This window comes from Coccinella septempunctata, chromosome 7, assembly GCF_907165205.1.
Source record: "Coccinella septempunctata chromosome 7, icCocSept1.1, whole genome shotgun sequence".
NCBI classification, from domain to species: domain Eukaryota; kingdom Metazoa; phylum Arthropoda; class Insecta; order Coleoptera; family Coccinellidae; genus Coccinella; species Coccinella septempunctata.
The window spans coordinates 21,746,955-21,767,916 of record NC_058195.1 but is presented as its reverse complement, the minus strand read 5'-3'; the positions used below and the strand labels follow the sequence as shown (position 1 = coordinate 21,767,916).

General features: G+C 39.0%; 1 protein-coding gene across 2 annotated transcripts; it reads left to right on the top strand.

Moving 5' to 3' along the window:
- The first annotated feature begins 1,165 nt into the window (after positions 1 to 1,165).
- LOC123317547 lies at positions 1,166 to 7,250 on the top strand. Of its 2 annotated transcripts, none has more exons than XM_044904130.1 (7): positions 1,166 to 1,314; positions 1,366 to 1,488; positions 1,583 to 1,754; positions 2,621 to 2,869; positions 4,249 to 4,545; positions 6,595 to 6,779; positions 6,963 to 7,250. In XM_044904130.1, the coding sequence occupies exons 5-7, from the start codon at positions 4,490 to 4,492 to the stop codon at positions 7,247 to 7,249; spliced, it is 528 nt and encodes a 175-aa protein (XP_044760065.1). In that variant the 5' UTR covers positions 1,166 to 1,314; positions 1,366 to 1,488; positions 1,583 to 1,754; positions 2,621 to 2,869; positions 4,249 to 4,489; the 3' UTR covers position 7,250. The 2 variants fall into 2 exon arrangements, with proteins under 2 accessions (XP_044760065.1, XP_044760064.1); XM_044904129.1 differs by having other exon boundaries at positions 1,189 to 1,314; positions 4,265 to 4,545.
- Positions 7,251 to 20,962: the final 13,712 nt, after the last annotated feature.

The window sequence follows — 20,962 nt, the reverse complement described above, 5'->3', positions numbered from 1 at the left end:
CAGGCGACAGAAGTCTGCGTTAAACAGGAGGATTAACAACAAGGATTAACACAATTTAACAAATAAAAGAATGCAACTTTGAATCACGAAGTATGCGGTATCAAGAAAAGACTTACAGTTTGTTCCGGTACGGTCACACTACCACTTAGCAGAAAAAAATAAAGAAAAGCAAAGGAAAACTCTAATACGAAGACAGACTTAATTAAAGCGGAAAAATTAAAGAATCACGAAGGAATCAAGAAAAGAATCACTACCGAATCAAGACTAGAATACAGAATCGCAGAATGACTACCGAATGAATAATAATGAATTTTTAACGAATGACTACCGAATGAATAATAATGAATTAATAATCCTCGTCTGGTGGTGCGGTCCTATTTATTAACTCTCCAACATGTGGACGGTCACGTGATCAAAATTGCACTCAAAATTCGGAATTCTCGAATATTCTCCCCAGAAGAAATATTCTCGGTGGCGGTTATCTCTTTATCGGTAAAAGAAACTGTCGTTATCTGCAATCCACGTTGTTTTATACTGAATTCGGTGTGTTTTTGTGGACGGAAAAACAACGCCGAATGCAGAAAGACACTTTTTCTTTATTTTGGATTCTTACGGCGGATTAATGATGGAAATTTCAATTATACGGAATTTGAATGTAATAATCAGAATTCTGAAAAATATTTCCAAAATGAAACGGAATAACTATATTGAAACTGAAATCTCCATCAGACGGTGTTGCATTGTTTCAACTGGAAAATTCAGGGAAACGGATATTTAAAACGAGGCTTGATTTTTATTAAAAACAATCAAGTATCGTTACATCCCCCTCCCCTGGGAAAAATTGAAGTTGCGTTGAAGACCCAATTTCAATTTAATAAGGGGTAACTGGCCCATCAAAAAAAAAAAAAAAAATTAATCGGAAATTCAAGTCGGTCAAGTGCTTGTTATCTCACCCTTACAGAGTTCTCATCCTTATCTAAACAGTACAATAGAAGTGATATCCGGATCTGCTCACAGGTGTAGTTCAGTAATCGTCCGGTAGGCGCTCCTTCCATGTATAGTGGTTCTCTCCAATCTATGATCCATGATCCATACTCTGCGCTCTGCGTTAAGCTCCGTGATCGGTGTCGTCCCTGGCTATGGACCGAAGTGCGTGTGATCTTTGATCCGATTGTCGGTAGACGTTTGACATAACCTATTCCGTGGCACTCTATGACTGTCGTTGGTTCGGCGGCATCTGTCAGAAACAACGTGCTTTTAGTGGAATGAAATTACTCCAGAATTGGGAAATGAAATCGACGGCAACATAAAACGGTGAGTACTCCAAATCGATTGTTCCATTTCATATTAACGGTTGGATTTTAGGGAACTATTATTCACGATGAAATGGGCTGATGAGGCATCTTTGACGTTGACCACTTGTTGGCACTGTTTCCTTCTTGGATGTTGGTTCGGTGTATCATTTGACTACGAAGATGGGTCAAGCAGGTGAGTTTCGAATATCCCCTTCATCAAACCAAAGTTCTTTCGATTAGTACTTCAAGTGGGAAGAACCATTCACTAACTTGTGTTCTCGTTGTAGGTGGAAATGTACCCAAGCTTGAAATCACTCGTTGTTGGAGGTGAATTGGACTCTCTCACAACACTGGAGGTGGATGTGGACATTCACTGTGTGCCAGAATATTGTTCGGAGTTGGAACGTAATCCTTGACGGAGGAATGGTGGAGGCTCTCTGATCCGACAGTCCCCGCTAGGTAGGTTAACAGCTGAACTTTCAGTTAAATCTTGTTGGAGTAATTGATATCCTAGAACAGACTTAATTGCCACATAGGTTATGTTTTAACAGTAGAACATTGACAGTATACAGAGCTCTTTCCAGTTTTCTTGGGTAGAATTAAATTGAACAGATCACGGATATGCACTTTCACTTGTATCGGTGTTACAATTTCATAGAAAAAGTTACACAGGAGAACAGTAGTAGAGAACTAGATACAATTCAGACTATCTATCCAGTTTTTAAGGTAGTACGGTTAGTATTTGTTAATCGTTATTCATCTTAACTACTCTGAATACAATATTTAAAGCAACGGTTTGTCTCGGAACCTTGTGAATTCACAGAATAATGAATGTAACGGATTTCAAGCTGTGCTTTGCTCTGTCTACAGGATGTACCTTTCAGAAACACAGACAGATGACAATTTATATCGTTTTGACATGTCGGTGTTGCTGAACGGATTGGCTATATCCAAATGAATTTATGTTTTCCAATTGTAATTGCAAAGCTTGAACGGTATCATGAATCCATTCAATCCACTGAACAAAACGTAGAAAGAAAGTACTGTTTCTAGTTAGATGACATGACAGATTCTGATTTGTTCGGTGAACTGAATAGGATATGAAATCTTATACGGTGACGGTTGCTGTAAGAATATTGACAAAGGGTTTGTCATATCAACGGTGGGATGGTTAACGGAACAGTAATTAACAAAACGGAATTTCACATGACTGGGGATCATGTTTAATTAACTGGTGAACAGTAAAAATATCTCTATCCTGAGTGAAACGGTTTTAAATCTTTAATATGGATGTTGGTAACCTTCTTACCCTGTTCGTCTTTCAGATCATACACTACAGGAGAGACTACCTTAATAACGGTATACGGTCCGGCGAATTTTGCAGCCAGTTTAGCTGCGAAACTGTCGACAGCGGATGATAACGGATTTGTGCGACGGAGAACTTTGTCACCTACATGGAAGCGAACTTCTCTACGGCGTAGGTTGTAATGACGAGCCTGCTGTTCAAAAGCCCTGTACAAGCGAGCTTGCACAAACTCATGTGCTTCCTGTAGGTGCCGGATTTGTTCTGTACGGTGAGTCATGTCTCTATTTACTTCGGTTGGGTTACTGTTTTCCTCATTTTGGGGTTTTGTCGAATAAATCGCCCTAGGGACATTTAGTTCCCTACCAAAATTCAGAAAAGCCGGAGTAAACCCGGTAGACTCTTGTTTAGCGGTGTTAATAGCAAAAACTAATTCCCCTAACTTTTCATCCCAGTTTCTCTGATCGGTTTCGCAAAATTGTGCAATCATAGTTTTCAGTGTTCGATTCGCTCTTTCTACCGGATTACACTGTGGCGTGTACGGTGGGGTAAATCTGTGAGCTATATTCAGTTCCTGAAGGCTGTTTTTAAATAACTTACTATCGTACTGTACTCCATTATCGGAGATAACAACGGCCGGACATCCATATTTAAGGATGATTTGTTCGTATAACGCAGAATAAACGGTTTTGGCTGTAGCTTTTCGCAACGGGCGGCACTCGATCCACTTCGTGAAGCGATCTTGCATGACCACAATGTAAGAATTACCTTTTTTACTTCGGGGTAACGGTCCGACGATATCTGTAGATACTTCCCTGAATGGTGCATCTGCCATCCTGTGTGGTTGCATCTTCCCAGCAGTTTTCTGTTGCGAAACTTTGTAGCGTTGGCACGAAGTGCAGTTTCTAACATATTTCGCAATGTCTCGGAACATACCAGGCCAGTAGTAATTCCGGGCAATCCTGGAACTTGTCTTGGCGATCCCCATATGTCCGGCTAGTTCCGAATCATGATTCTCCTTCAATACTTCGGAACGCTGTTCGGTGGGTACGCATAATTTCCAGGGTTGTCCAGTTCCAATTTCCGTGAAGTCTGATGCATCCCAAAAATGTCGGAACAGTTTCCCATCGATTATGGCATAATCTGGGAAATTTCCTGGGTCCTTCTGAACCTCCTGTAGTTTCCTGTTGTACCATCGGCAGTGAATTTCCACTTCGGCCAGGTATACGGAATCTACGGACGGTAAGGGATTCCGGGACAGACTGTCAGCAAGTTTATTCAGGGATCCCTTACGGTACTGTACTTCAAAATCAAACTGTTGAAGAAAAACGGACCATCGAGCAATTCTTCCCGACGGTGATTTTATAGAATTTAACCATTTTAAACTCGTATGATCGGAAATGACCGTGAAATGGAATCCCTCTAGGTACGGACGTAGTTTCTCTATGGAAAATACGATGGCGAGGCATTCTTTCTCGGATACTGAATAGTTTTTCTCGGCTGGGTTTAATGTGCGACTAACATAGGCAATTACCCTTTCTTCTCCATCTATCACTTGTGTTAGAGCTCCACCTAGGCCTGTATCACTGGCGTCTGTTTGTACCACAAACGGTTTGGTGAAATCCGGACAAGCCAATATCGGTGACTCAGTCAACTTGTGTTTCAGGATATCGAAAGCCTTCTGCTGGTCTTCTCCCCATTTCCACCGCTGTTTCTTCTTGAGCAGCAGGGTTAGCGGAGAAACTACATTGGAGAAATTCTCGATGAATCGACGGTACCAGCTCGCAACACCCAGGAATCGGCGTAACTCTCGGACGGTCTTGGGAGCAGGAAATGACACTATGGATGCCACTTTATCCGGATCCGTACAGATGCCTTCGGAAGTGACGACATGTCCCAGGTACTTCAGAGACTTCCGGACAAACTCACATTTGTCGGGATTGAGACGTAAGTTGGCTTCCCTTAGTCGTCTGAATACTTCCCTTAAGTTCTCCATGTGTTCTTCAAAGGTTTCCCCTAGAACGACTATATCGTCTAGATAGGCAAACGCTTTGGGCTCCATTTCGGGACCGATTACGGTATCCAGGAATCTCTGGAACGTGGCTGGGCTTGCGTGTAAGCCGAATGGCATAACGGTGAACTGAAATAATCCTCTTCCCGGGACCGTGAATGCTGTAATAGGCCGGCTATCCTTTTCTAACGGTATTTGCCAGTATCCCTGTTTCAAGTCAATCGTCGAAATGTATTTGGCTCTGCGTAATTTGTCCAAGATTCCCGAAATATACGGCAACGGATACGCATCTTTAACGGACACTTCGTTGACTGCTCGAAAATCGATACAAAACCGGTATTTACCGTCCTTCTTTTTGACTAACACAACAGGTGAACTCCACGGCGACTTAGAAGGCTCAATAACTCCCTCAGCCAGCATTCGATCTACTTCCTGGTTGAAGATTTCCTGCATCTTCGGATTCTGTGGCCGGTATCGCTGTTTAATCGGTTCTGTCCCAGGTTTGAGTTTGATTTTGTGTTCTATCAGTTTCGTGGTGCCGGACAACTTCTCGAACTCCTTCATTTCTCTGGCGAGAAAAGCGTCCAACTTCTTTTTCTGTGCCTTGGTCAGTTCCAGCAAGTGTTCGCCAGTGGCGTGTACCTCCACAGTTTTTCCCACTTTAGGTGTTGGTTTGGAGATTAGTCGGCCTTCCAGATAGCACTCGGCGGTGCTAAGGTTAAGGGAAAAATTGTACACTCCCAGTACGTCCATTCCTAGTATGAGGTCTACCGGTAAATCAGACACCAACAAAAATTTTATGTCGGTCAAAGAATAGTCAGCGATGTGTATGGCGGTAGTATAAAGTTTCGGCGTCGCGGTATACTGACCATTGGCAACTACCACAAAGCCATCCTCAACGGGTTCTCCCGTGATTCCTTTGCGTTCACACTGTTCTGCCACTTTCTGACTGATGAAACTCCTGGTGGCTCCGGTGTCAATTAGTGCATTGTAGCGCTTCCCGGCTACTTTTACTTCCACCAGCGGACGGTTGTCGTTACACACGGTCGATGCCATAGGAGTCAGCGTCCCCGGAGATATGGTCGACCCCTTCTCCATACCTCCCTTTAGTTTTCCGGACTGCACGGACAATCGCTTGAGCGAATGTTTTTCCTCTGGCAACGAGAACAGAATAACCTCGGTCGTCCTCGGCATTCCCGTCGCATGTGGCCGTATTCACCACATCGGAAGCACTGTGTTTGGAAAGACACTTTCCTCGTCGGTGGATCAGTCCGGTTTCCCTGTGTTTCCTGTCGGTCTCCTTGTTGGTTTGATCGTCGTGTTGGTATAGGTGATGTGGTTCGGTTAGGTGAACCTGTATTTTGCTTGTCGACTCGTGCCGTTGGTCGATCCGGTCTTGGCTGGGTGTTTCTAGGCGGTGACGGCGGTGTTTGTGGTCTGTTGTGACCTACTGGTACTGGTGGTTCTGAGTTTCCTGATATGTTTTCGGTGTCCAAGGAGAAACTGGCCTGTTGTCGGTTTTGTTGGACCGGACGATACGTCAGGTGGGGCTCGTCAAGAAGACCTGGTTTCGACGGTGGCCTGGTGTACTGGCTCATCTGCCACTGTACTAACTCGAAAACCTTTCCTTTTCGCAGGAGCTCATCATAGGTGTTAGTCTCCTGGAATGCTAAGGCCTGTTGTAGGGTCGGTAACAGCCTCTGCCGGATGATTCGGATTTGTTCCGATTCGGTTGGTCTACTGTATGTTAGCTTCTGGAACAAATTCTGCATTCGAGTGACGTACATCAGCAGTTTTTCATCAGGGCCCTGCGTTCTCCTTTTTATTTCCTCCAACAGGTTCTCCTCATAGTTCACCGGTAAAAATGCTTCCTTAAGTTGCTCCTTGAAATCCTGCCAGTTCCTGAATGTACCTCTCCTGGGGATGAACCAAACCCTGGCATCCTTCCGCAGTAGCTCATAAACTGACTCGAACACTTGTTCTAGGGGCACCTTACGAGATTCGGCCAATCTCTCCACCTCCTCGATGAAGCCGTTCACACTACCTGTGCCACCAAATGAAATATTCCATTTGTGGACAGGAATGGTTGGCACCGGTGACGGTCGAGGTTCCGGCTCTAATGGTACTCTCTCTCTGGTCATGGTCCTGCCAGAGCTCACACAAGATGCAGGTAAGTGTGGAAAAGACACTCTGCGGGTAGAATTAATCCATCTTCTTGGTGTCGGATCTTCAGGTGATGCTGTCCCACAGTCCTGTGACTGTGTGACGGGTATTGCCGGCAACTGCCGCAGTAATGCTGTACATGTTCGCCTTGTCTCGTTCATGACATGTTCTAATGTTTTATTCCTTACAGGTGTACCAGTATGTGAGACATCAGCAGCTGTCGGAAGATTGACCCCATCTCCAAGATCAATCAGGGATGTTTCAGCTCTTTCCGGTTGGATGGGGGACATCCCAGGTGAACTGGGAACCTCCACATCCAAGAGGGACTGTTCCTGCTGTCTGAATGGCTGTCCACGGGTGTTACTACTACTCAGTTGCTCCAGTGTCTCCAAGGCCTTAGTTGTAGTCGCCTTCAGTTGTTCGATCAGTTGTAACTGTGTTTCATCGGAAGTGACAATAAAATTCAGTCTTCCCTGAATGTGTGTTAATCTTGTGAATATTCGCGAAAATTCGTTAGCCGCATTAGCGTGATTGAAATTCTGAAGTGCTTCCACTAGATCGGTGAGTTTATTTTGGCAAATGTCGATATCCAGTGTGGGGTTCATTGATGTGCAAGGCTGTAGCGGTATGTCTGACTGTAACACTTGTCGTAGTAGACTCCGCTTTGTCATCACAGTGCTTGGTATTGACTGTCCTCTCAGTTCTAGTTCATAAGTCAATTCATCACTGAGCAGCCTGTTCACATCCATGTTCAATGACATATAGTTCAACTATCTTGCCACCCGACTCACGATCCAGTAACACACTCTCAATAAGTTCAATGTCCGGTATGAAATAATGTAAAGTCTAAGTTCAAAGCTAACACACGGAATAATTCAACACTGGTTATAATGTTTCAGTATCACTAAGTCCGATTAAATATCACTGTCACTAAAGCCCGGATGAACAACTAACTCAATAAAATTCACTGAAGCTCGGATGAATAATCAATTCAAAAAAAAAAAAAAAATTTACTAAAGTCCGGATGGATAATTGATTCAACAAAATTCACCAAGGCCTGGATGAACAATTAACTCAATAAAATTCACTGAAGTCCGGATGAATAATCAATTCAAAAATTTACTGAAGTCCGGATGTATACTAAAGTCGGGATGGATAATTAATTCAATAAAATTCACTGAGGCCCGGATGAATAATTAACTCAACACTATTCACTGAAATCCGGATTAATAATCAATGTCCAATCGAGGAAGCACCTATTATTCTATCACTCACTATTTATCGGTCACTTGACAGCTCACTGTTAACCTAACACTTGTTCGGAGAAATAGGTTACCTGTCAACAAAATATTTCAGACCAAGTCCACTATCGGTTTTAACAGCCAAGAAAATTATTTCGGTTCAAGTTCACTTACAGTTTTACCTTTCTGAAGTTTTTTCGGTTCAAGCTCACCTAATTCAAAGGGAATAATTCACCAACAGTGTATCAACGGTTTCAAATAAAATAAAGTAATCAGAGAAACAACAAGTCCAATGCGGTTATAATCACAATAAACTATCAGAGTTATAATGAACACTTGTCAACCAGCAAATAAATCAAAGGGGGAAGGGAAAAGAAAACACAGTCAGTTTTATTATTCAAGTGAAAATCATAAGCGTGTGAAAATCATAAGCGGTGAAAATCATAAGTCAATTCAATATTGTGCGGTTATCAGAAATAGCTGGTTAACAGTTCGGTTCAGTTTAAGGTTACCAGTGATGTTCTATTATAACTCAAGATAGGTTAACTCAACGCAATCAGCAAATAGGTCACTCAACTGATCTAAATAAATTATATTTCAGAAATATAAACCGGATAAAATATTTCTTGCAAGTCAACAGCTGAATAAATTGGTTTGTATGGTTCACCGTTCAAAACTATCCTCCTCGGTTAGATAAAAAAAAAAAAGTTATTCCAAAACTGAACCCGGTTTTAAGAGTCCCAACGCTCGGGCGTCAATTTTGTAACGGGTTTGGTCGGGAAAAAGGGTTTAATCTCGAGCGCCAGCTATTCTTTCAATAGGGAGAAATAGCAAACCCACCCAGGTACCTACTAGTCGGAGACAGAGTTCTAGTTTATCTAAGGTGGTAGCGATAACAAGTACTTTAAAACCGGATTTATTACAACAATCTAAATTACAGTGAACTATACAGTTATTTTCAAGTCAAGAAATATACTCAGCTGATGACCAAGTTCAAAAATAAGGAAAACAGAAATGTAATAACTTGTCACGGTGATCAGAAAGTGAAATCAATGAATTAAAGAATATTCAAATCAACTATATTCAGTCAAACTATCAGGTATTAAAGAAAGCAAACAATTAATAGCAGTCACTTTGATTCCTTCTGAGACAATAACGGATGTACGGGGTTTACACAAAATTTACAGCAACCGGGTGTCTCAGAAAGATCCAAGTCTCTGTAATCGGTTAATTTAGCAATGGGTTTGATCCCGAGCACTTCCAGTGATTTTCAGTGTACAGGCCAATCAGAATTTGAAACTATTCAATTAACGGGACGGGGTTGATACAGGTGAAACACAATGCAACAATTTACAGGATAACGGGGTAGTTTATCGTGGTCTCTCCGTGGCAACCTTGGGTGTACACGCCAAGCATTACCAGTAGAAAAACTTCGAGACTTCTGCCGATTGGTTTCTGTCACAAGATAGCCAGGCGAGAGAAGTCTGCGGTAAACGGGAAATCTACACGGAACACAACAGGGGTAGTACGGTATAAGTTACTGTGGTCTTTCTGTGGCAACCTTGGGTGTCACACGCCAAGCATTACCAGTAGAAAAACTTCGAGATTTCCGTCGACTGGTCTTGGTTCACCAGAGAACCAGGCGACAGAAGTCTGCGTTAAACAGGAGGATTAACAACAAGGATTAACACAATTTAACAAATAAAAGAATGCAACTTTGAATCACGAAGTATGCGGTATCAAGAAAAGACTTACAGTTTGTTCCGGTACGGTCACACTACCACTTAGCAGAAAAAAATAAAGAAAAGCAAAGGAAAACTCTAATACGAAGACAGACTTAATTAAAGCGGAAAAATTAAAGAATCACGAAGGAATCAAGAAAAGAATCACTACCGAATCAAGACTAGAATACAGAATCGCAGAATGACTACCGAATGAATAATAATGAATTTTTAACGAATGACTACCGAATGAATAATAATGAATTAATAATCCTCGTCTGGTGGTGCGGTCCTATTTATTAACTCTCCAACATGTGGACGGTCACGTGATCAAAATTGCACTCAAAATTCGGAATTCTCGAATATTCTCCCCAGAAGAAATATTCTCGGTGGCGGTTATCTCTTTATCGGTAAAAGAAACTGTCGTTATCTGCAATCCACGTTGTTTTATACTGAATTCGGTGTGTTTTTGTGGACGGAAAAACAACGCCGAATGCAGAAAGACACTTTTTCTTTATTTTGGATTCTTACGGCGGATTAATGATGGAAATTTCAATTATACGGAATTTGAATGTAATAATCAGAATTCTGAAAAATATTTCCAAAATGAAACGGAATAACTATATTGAAACTGAAATCTCCATCAGACGGTGTTGCATTGTTTCAACTGGAAAATTCAGGGAAACGGATATTTAAAACGAGGCTTGATTTTTATTAAAAACAATCAAGTATCGTTACAGCATCTCAATTCGAAAACTTTGTGAATTTTCAAGATTTGGTTCGAATTGATCCAACAGTTCCTTAGGAATTGAAATGATATTTGGCCGAATCGACTACTGAAATCTTCATTCCTATTAGAACTATCGATCTGAAATTGAACATGTGCATCTCAATTCGAAAACTATGTGCAGTTTCAAGATTTGGTTCGAATTGAACCAACAGTTTTCGAGGAATTGATATCACACTTTGCCGTATAGATCACTGAAATCTCAATTCTTATCTGCACTATCGAACTGAAATTCAACATGTGCATCTCAATTCGAAAACTATGTGCAGTTTCAAGATTTGGTTCGAATTGATCCTACAGTTTTCGAGGAATTGATATCACACTTTGCCGAATTGACCACTGAAATCTCAATTCCTATCTGAACTATCGAACTGAAATTCAACATGTGCATCTCAATTCGAAAACTATGTGCAGTTTCAAGATTTGTTTCGAATCCATCCAATAGTTCCTTAGGAATTGAAATGATATTTGGCCGAATCGACTACTGAAATCTCCATTCCTATCAGAACTATCGATCTGAAATTCAACATGTGCATCTCAATTCGAAAACTATGTGCAGTTTCAAGATTTGGGTCGAATTGGTTCAACAGTTTTTGAGGAATTGATATCACACTTTGCCGAATAGACCACTGAAATCTCAATTCCTATCAGAACTATCGAACTGAAATTCAACATGTGCATCTCAATTCGAAAACTTTGTGAATTTTCAAGATTTGGTTCGAATTGATCCAACAGTTTTCGAGGAATTGATATCACAATTTGCCGAATAGACCACTAGAATCTCAATTCCTATCTGCACTATCGAACTGAAATTCAACATGTGCATCTCAATTCGAAAACTATGTACAGTTTCAAGATTTGGTTCGAATTGATCCAACAGTTTTCGAGGAATTGATATCACACTTTGCCGAATTGACCACTGAAATCCCAATTCCTATCTGAACTATCGAACTGAAATTCAACATGTGCATCTCAATTCGAAAACTATGTGCAGTTTCAAGATTTGTTTCGAATCCATCCAATAGTTCCTTAGGAATTGAAATGATATTTGGCCGAATCGACTACTGAAATCTCCATTCCTATCAGAACTATCGATCTGAAATTCAACATGTGCATCTCAATTCGAAAACTTTGTGAATTTTCAAGATTTGGTTCGAATTGATCCAACAGTTCCTTAGGAATTGAAATGATATTTGGCCGAATCGACTACTGAAATCTTCATTCCTATTAGAACTATCGATCTGAAATTGAACATGTGCATCTCAATTCGAAAACTATGTGCAGTTTCAAGATTTGGTTCGAATTGAACCAACAGTTTTCGAGGAATTGATATCACACTTTGCCGTATAGATCACTGAAATCTCAATTCTTATCTGCACTATCGAACTGAAATTCAACATTTGCATCTCAATCTGAAAACTATGTGCAGTTTCAAGGTTTGGTTCGAATTGATCCAATAGTTCCTTAGGAATTGAAATGATATTTTGTCGAATCGACTTCTGAAATCTTCATTCCTATTAGAACTATCGATCTGAAATTCAACATGTTCATCTCAATTCGAAAACTATGTGCAGTTTCAAGATTTGGTTCGAATTGATGAAACAGTTTTCGAGGAATTGACATCACACTTTGCCGAATTGACCACTGAAATCTCAATTCCTATCTGAACTATCGAACTGAAATTCAACATGTGCATCTCAATTCGAAAACTATGTGCAGTTTCAAGATTTGGGTCGAATTGGTTCAACAGTTTTTGAGGAATTGATGTCACACTTTGCCGAATAGACCACTGAAATCTCAATTCCTATCTGAACTATCGAAGTGAAATTCAACATGTGCATCTCAATTCGAAAACTATGTGCAGTTTCAAGATTTGGTTCGAATTGATCCGACAGTTTTCGAGGAATTGATATCACACTTTGCCGAATTTACCACTGAAATCTCAATTCGAAAACTGTGTGAAATTTCAAGATTTGGTTCGAATTGAATTAACAGTTTTCGAGGAATTGATATCACACTTTGCCGAATTGACCACTGAAATCTCAATTCCTATCTGAACTATCGAACTGAAATTCAACATGTGCATCTCAATCCGAAAACTATGTGCAGTTTCAAGATTTGGTTCGAATTGATCCAATAGTTCCTTAGGAATTGAAATGATATTTTGCCGAATCGACTACTGAAATCTTCATTCCTATCAGAACTATCGATCTGAAATTCACCATGTGCATCTCAATTCGAAGACTATGTGCAGTTTCAAGATTTGGGTCGAATTGGTTCAACAGTTTTTGAGGAATTGATATCACACTTTGCCGAATAGACCACTGAAATCTCAATTCCTATCAGAAATATCGAACTGAAATTCAACATATGCATCTCATTTCGAAAACTATGTGCAGTTTCAAGATTTGGTTCGAATTGATCCAACAGTTTTCAAGGAATTGATATCACACTTTGCCGAATTGACCACTGAAATCTCAATTCCTATCTGCACTATCGAACTGAAATTCAACATGTGCATCTCAATTCGAAAACTATGTGCAGTTTCAAGATTTGGTTCGAATTGATACAACAGTTTTAGAGGAATTGATATCACACTTTGCCGAATTGACCACTGAAATCTCAATTCCTATCTGAACTATCGAACTGAAATTCAACATGTGCATCTCAATCCGAAAACTATGTGCAGTTTCAAGATTTGGTTCGAATTGAACCAACAGTTTTCGAGGAATTGATATCACACTTTGCCGAATAAACCACTGAAATCTCAATTCCTATCTGCACTATCGAACTGAAATTCAACATGTGCATCTCAATTCGAAAACTATGTGCAGTTTCAAGATTTGGTTCGAATTGATCCAACAGTTTTCGAGGAATTGATATCACACTTTGCCGAATTGACCACTGAAATCTCAATTCCTATCTGAACTATCGAACTGAAATTGAACATGTGCATCTCAATCCGAAAACTATGTGCAGTTTCAAGATTTGGTTCGAATTGATCCAATAGTTCCTTAGGAATTGAAATGATATTTTGTCGAATCGACTTCTGAAATCTCCATTCCTATTAGAGCTATCGATCTGAAATTCAACATGTGTATCTCATTTCGAAAACTATGTGCAGTTTCAAGATTTGGGTCGAATTGGTTCAACAGTTTTTGAGGAATTGATATCACACTTTTCCGAATAGACCACTGAAATCTCAATTCCTATCAGAAATATCGAACTGAAATTCAACATATGCATCTCATTTCGAAAACTATGTGCAGTTTCAAGATTTGGTTCGAATTGATCCAACAGTTTTCAAGGAATTGATATCACACTTTGCCGAATTGACCACTGAAATCTCAATTCCTATCTTCACTATCGAACTGAAATTCAACATGTGCATCTCAATTCGAAAACTATGTGCAGTTTCAAGATTTGGTTCGAATTGAACCAACAGTTTTCGAAGAATTGATATCACACTTTGCCGAATAGACCACTGAAATCTCAATTCCTATCTGCACTATCGAACTGAAATTCAACATGTGCATCTCAATTCGAAAACTATGTGCAGTTTCAAGATTTGATTCGAATTGATACATCAGTTTTCGAGGAATTGATATCACACTTTGCCGAATTGACCACTGAAATCTCAATTCCTATCTGAACTATCGAACTGAAATTCAACATGTGCATCTCAATTCGAAAACTATGTGCAGTTTCAAGATTTGGTTCGAATTGAACCAACAGTTTTCGAAGAATTGATATCACACTTTGCCGAATAGACCACTGAAATCCCAATTCCTATCTGAACTATCGAAATGAAATTCAACATGTGCATCTCAATTCGAAAACTATGTGCAGTTTCAAGATTTGGTTCGAATTGATCCAACAGTTTTCGAGGAATTGATATCACACTTTGCCGAATTGACCACTGAAATCTCAATTCCTATCTGAACTATCGAACTGAAATTCAACATGTGCATCTCAATCCGAAAACTATGTGCAGTTTCAAGATTTGGTTCGAATTGAACCAACAGTTTTCGAGGAATTGATATCACACTTTGCCGAATTGACCACTGAATTCTCAATTCTTATCTGAACTATCGAACTGAAATTCAACATGTGCAATTCGAAAACTGTGTGAAATTTCAAGATTTGGTTCGAATTGAATCAACAGTTTTCGAGGAATTGATATCACACTTTGCCGAATTGACCACTGAAATCTCAATTCCTATCTGAACTATCGAACTGAAATTGAACATGTGCATCTCAATCCGAAAACTATGTGCAGTTTCAAGATTTGGTTCGAATTGATCCAATAGTTCCTTAGGAATTGAAATGATATTTTGTCGAATCGACTTCTGAAATCTCCATTCCCATTGGAACTATCGATCTGAAATTCAACATGTGCATCTCATTTCGAAAACTATGTGCAGTTTCAAGATTTGGTTCGAATTGAACCAACAGTTTTCGAGGAATTGATATCACAGTTTGCCGAATAGACCACTGAAATCTCAATTCCTATCTGCACTATCGAACTGAAATTCAACATGTGCATCTCAATTCGAAAACTATGTGCAGTTTCAAGATTTGGTTCGAATCGATCCAACAGTTTTCGAGGAATTGATATCACACTTTGCCGAATTGACCACCGAAATCTCCATTTCTATCTGAACTATCGAACTGAAATTCAACATGTGCATCTCAATTCGAAAACTATGTGCAGTTTCAAGATTTGGTTCGAATCGATCCAATAGTTCCTTAGGAATTGAAATGATATTTTGCCGAATGTGCAGTTTCAAGATTTGGGTCGAATTGGTTCAACAGTTTTTGAGGAATTGATATCACACTTTGCCGAATAGACCACTGAAATCTCAATTCCTATCTGAACTATCGAACTGAAATTCAACATGTGCATCTCAATCCGAAAACTATGTGCAGTTTCAAGATTTGGTTCGAATTGATCCAACAGTTTTCGGATTGAGACTGATCCAACAGTTTTCGAGGAATTGATATCACACTTTGCCGAATTGACCACTGAAATCTCAATTCCTATCTGAACTATCGAACTGAAACTCAACATGTGCATCTCAATCCGAAAACTATGTGCAGTTTCAAGATTTGGTTCGAATTGATCCAATAGTTCCTTAGGAATTGAACTGATATTTTGTCGAATCGACTTCTGAAATCTCCATTCCTATTAGAACTATCGATCTGAAATTCAACATGTGCATCTCATTTCGAAAACTATGTGCAGTTTCAAGATTTGGTTCGAATTGAACCAACAGTTTTCGAGGCATTGATATCACACTTTGACGAATTGACCACTGAAATCTCAATTCCTATCTGAACTCTCGAACTGAAATTCAACATGTGCATCTCAATTCGAAAACTATGTGAAGTTTCAAGATTTGGTTCGAATCGATCCAATAGTTCCGTAAGAATTGAAATGATATTTTGCCGAATCGACTACTGAAATCTTCATTCCTATCAGAACTATCGATCTGAAATTCAACATGTTCATCTCAATTCGAAAACTATGTACAGTTTCAAGATTTGGGTCGAATTGGTTCAACAGTTTTTGAGGAATTGACATCACACTTTGCCGAATAGACCACTGAAATCTCAATTCCTATCACAACTATCGAACTGAAATTCAACATATGCATCTCATTTCGAAAACTATGTTCAGTTTCAAGATTTGGTTCGAATTGATCCAACAGTTTTCGAGGAATTGATATCACACTTTGCCGAACAGCCAACTGAAATCTCAATTCCTATCTGCACTATCGAACTGTAATTCAACATCTGCATCTCAATTCGAAAACTATGTGCAGCTTCAAGATTTGGTTCGAATTGATCCCACAGTTTTCGAGGAATTGACATCACACTTTGCCGAATTGACCACTGAAATCTCAATTCCTATCTGAACTATCGAACTGAAATTCAACATCTGCATCTCAATTCGAAAACTATGTGAAGTTTCAAGATTTGGTTCGAATCGATCCAATAGTTCCGTAAGAATTGAAATGATATTTTGCCGAATCGACTACTGAAATCTTTATTCCTATCAGAACTATCGATCTGAAATTCAACATGTTCATCTCAATTCGAAAACTATGTGCAGTTTCAAGATTTGGTTCGAATTGATCCAACAGTTTTCGAGAAATTGATATCACACTGAGCCGAATTGACCACTGAAATCTCAATTCGAAAACTGTGAAATTTCAAGATTTGGTTCGAATTGAATCAACAGTTTTCGAGGAATTGATATCACACTTTGCCGAATTGACCACTGAAATCTCAATTCCTATCTGAACTATCGAACTGAAATTCAACATGTGCATCTCAATTCGAAAACTGTGTACAGTTTCGAGGTTTGGGTCGAATTGATCCAATAGTTCCTTAGGAATTCAAATGATATTTTGCCGAATGTGCAGTTTCAAGATTTGGGTCGAATTGGTTCAACAGTTTTTGAGGAATTGATATCACACTTTGCCGAATAGACCACTGAAATCTCAATTCCTATCTGCACTATCGAACTGAAATTCAACATGTGCATCTCAATTCGAAAACTATGTGCAGTTTCAAGATTTGGTTCGAATCGATCCAATAGTTCCGTAAGAATTGAAATGATATTTTGCCGAATCGACTACTGAAATCTTCATTCCTATCAGAACTATCGATCTGAAATTCAACATGTTCATCTCAATTCGAAAACTATGTACAGTTTCAAGATTTGGGTCGAATTGGTTCAACAGTTTTTGAGGAATTGATATCCATAACAGTGGTCAATTCCTCGAAAACTGTTGATTTAATTCGAACCAAATCTTGAAATTTCACAAAGTTTTCGAATTGAGATGCACATGTTGAATTTCAGTTCGATAGTTCAGATAAAAATTGAGATTTCAGTGGTCAATTCGGCAAAGTGTGATATCAATTCCTCGAAAACTGTTGGATCAATTCGAACCAAATCTTGAAACTGCACATAGTTTTCGAATTGAGATGCACATGTTGAATTTCAGTTCGATAGTGCAGATAGGAATTGAGATTTCAGTGGTCTATTCGGCAAAGTGTGATATCAATTCCTCGAAAACTGTTGGTTCAATTCGAACCAAATCTTGAAACTGTACATAGTTTTCGGATTGAGATGCACATGTTGAATTTCAGTTCGATAGTTCAGATAGGAATTGAGATTTCAGTGGTCAATTCGGCAAAGTGTGATATCAATTCCTCGAAAACTGTTTGTTCAATTCGAACCAAATCTTGAAACTGCACATAGTTTTCGGATTGAGATGCACATGTTGAATTTCAGTTCGATAGTTCAGATAGGAATTGAGATTTCAGTGGTCAATTCGGCAAAGTGTGATATCAATTTCCCGAAAACTGTTGGATCAATTCGAACCAAATCTTGAAACTGCACATAGTTTTCGAATTGAGAGGCACATGTTGAATTTCAGTTCGATAGTGCAGATAGGAATTGAGATGTCAGTGGTCTATTCGGCAAAGTGTGATATCAGTTCCTCAAAAACTGTTGAACCAAATCGACCCAAATCTTGAAACTGCACATAGTTTTCGAATTGAGATGCACATGTTGAATTTCAGATCGTTAGTTCTGATAGGAATGAAGATTTCAGTAGTCGATTCGGCATAATATCATTTCAATTCCTAAGGAACTATTGGATCGATTCGAACCAAATCTTGAAACTGCACAGAGTTTTCGAATTGAGATGCACATGTTGAATTTCAGTTCGATAGTTCAGATAGGAATTGAGATTTCAGTGGTCTATTCGGCAAAGTGTGATATCAATTCCTCGAAAACTGATGGATCAATTCGAACCATATCTTGAAACTGCACATAGTTTTCGAATTGAGATGCACATGTTGAATTTCAGTTCGATAGTGCAGATAGGAATTGAGATTTCAGTGGTCTATTCGGCAAAGTGTGATATCAATTCCTCGAAAACTGTTGGTTCAATTCGAACCAAATCTTGAAACTGCACATAGTTTTCGGATTGAGATGCACATGTTGAATTTCAGTTCGTAGTTCAGATAGGAATTGAGATTTCAGTGGTCAATTCGGCAAAGTGTGATATCAATTCCCCGAAAACTGTTGGATCAATCTCAATCCGAAAACTGTTGGATCAATTCGAACCAAATCTTGAAACTGCACATAGTTGATGTCTGATCCAATTGGGATTTCCGGTTTCGTAATCAGCATTAATTAGGCTTCCATTCCAGCTCAAAAACTAAATATCGAAAATCTCGATTTTTTGTGTCAAAAATGAGCAAGGGAGACCCCCCTAAAATGACCTATTTGCTCCTCTGCATAAAAATCAGGGTGTCCTACTACTGTCTTAGGATATGGAGTGTATGGTACTTACTTTTTTGATTCAACCAAACCTAACAGTTGATGATTCTATAGAGAATTGCACTCCAGAGAGCAGTTCAAAGTGAACTGGAAAATTGAAAATCAAAATTCAATAAATTCGATTTTTTTTTACGAAGTCAGATATTTGAAGATTTGATATGAAAATAAAGGTTCTCAAATACGCTGAATCTATTGCAAGCATTCCCGAAAGCCTATCTCCCACCGTTCAGATTTTCATTTTGGAAATGTCATTTTCCAAAGGTTGCAAATTTCAATCTGCAATATCTCTTGTTATATTCGTCTGATCCAATTGGGATTTCCGGTTTCGTAATCAGCGTTGATGAGGCTTCTATTCCAGCGCAAAAACTAAAAATCGAAAATCTCGATTTTTTGGGTCAAAAATGAGCGAGGGGTTAGACCCCCCTAAAATGACCTATTTGCTCTTCTGCCTGAAAATCAGGAAGTTCAACTACTGTCTTAGGATATGGAGTGTATAAAACTCACTTTTTTGATTCAACCGAACCTAACAGTTGATGATTCAATAGAGAATTGCACTTCAGAGAGCAGTTCAAAGTGATCTGGAAAATGAAAAATGGAAAAACAATATTCGATTTTTCTTCAAACAACGTCCGATATTTGAAAGTTCATCATGAAAATATAGGTTTTCGAATATGCTGAATCTATAACAAGTACTCCTGAAAGCCTATCTCTCTCCGTTCAGATCTTCATCTTGAAAATGTCATTTTGCCAAAGTTGCAAATTTCAATCTGCAATATCTCTTGTTATATTCGTCTGATCCAATTGGGATTTCCGGTTTCGTAATCAGCGTTGATGAGGCTTCTATTCCAGCGCAAAAACTAAAAATCGAAAATCTCGATTTTTTGGGTCAAAAAGGAGCAAGGACTTAGGCCCCCATAAAATGACCTATTTGCTCCTTCGCATAAAAATCAGGGTGTCCTACTACTGTCTTAGGATATGGAGTGTATAAAACTCACTTTTTTGATTCAACCGAACCTAACAGTTGATGATTCAATAGAGAATTGCACTCCAGAGAGCAGTTCAAAGTGATCTGGAAAATGAAAAATGGAAAAACAATATTCGATTTTTCTTCAAACAACGTCCGATATTTGAAAGTTCATCATGAAAATATAGGTTTTCGAATATGCTGAATCTATAACAAGTACTCCTGAAATCCTATCTCACTCCGTTCAGATTTTCATCTTGAAAATGTCATTTTGCAAAAGTTGCAAATTTCAATCTGCAATATCTCTTGTTATATTCGTCTGATCCAATTGGGATTTCGGTTTCGTAATCAGCGTTGATGAGGCTTCCATTCCAGCGCAAAAACTAAAAATCGAAAATATCGATTTTTTGGTTCAAAAATGAGCAAGGGGTTAGACCCCCTAAAATGACCTATTTGCTCTTCTGCCTTTAAATCAGGAAGTTCAACTACTGTCTTAGGATATGGAGTGTATAATACTTACTTTGTTGATTCCACCAAACTAAACAGTTGATGATTCAATAGAGAATGGCACTCCAGAGAGCAGTTCAAATTTAACTGGAAAATGAAAAATGGAAAAACAATAATCGATTTTTCTTCAAACAACGTCCGATATTTGAAAGTTCATCATGAAAATATAGGTTTTCGAATATGCTGAATCTATAACAAGTACTCCTGAAAGCCTATCTCTCTCCGTTCAGATTTTCATCTTGAAAATGTCATTTTGCAAAAGTTGCAAATTTCAATCTGCAAAATCTCTTGTTATATTCGTCTGATCCAATTGGGATTTCCGGTTTCGTAATCAGCATTGATCAGGCTCCCGTGCCAGCTCAACAACTTAATATCGAAAATCCCGATTTTTTGGGTCAAAAAGGAGCAAGGGCTTAGACCCCCATAAAATGACCTATTTGCTCCTTTGCATAAAAATCAGGGTGTCCTACTACCGTCTTAGGATATGGAGTGTATAAAACTCACTTTTTTGATTCAACCGAACCTAACAGTTGATGATTCAATAGAGAATTGCACTCCAGAGAGCAGTTCAAAGTGATCTGGAAAATAAAAATGGAAAAACAATAAATTCG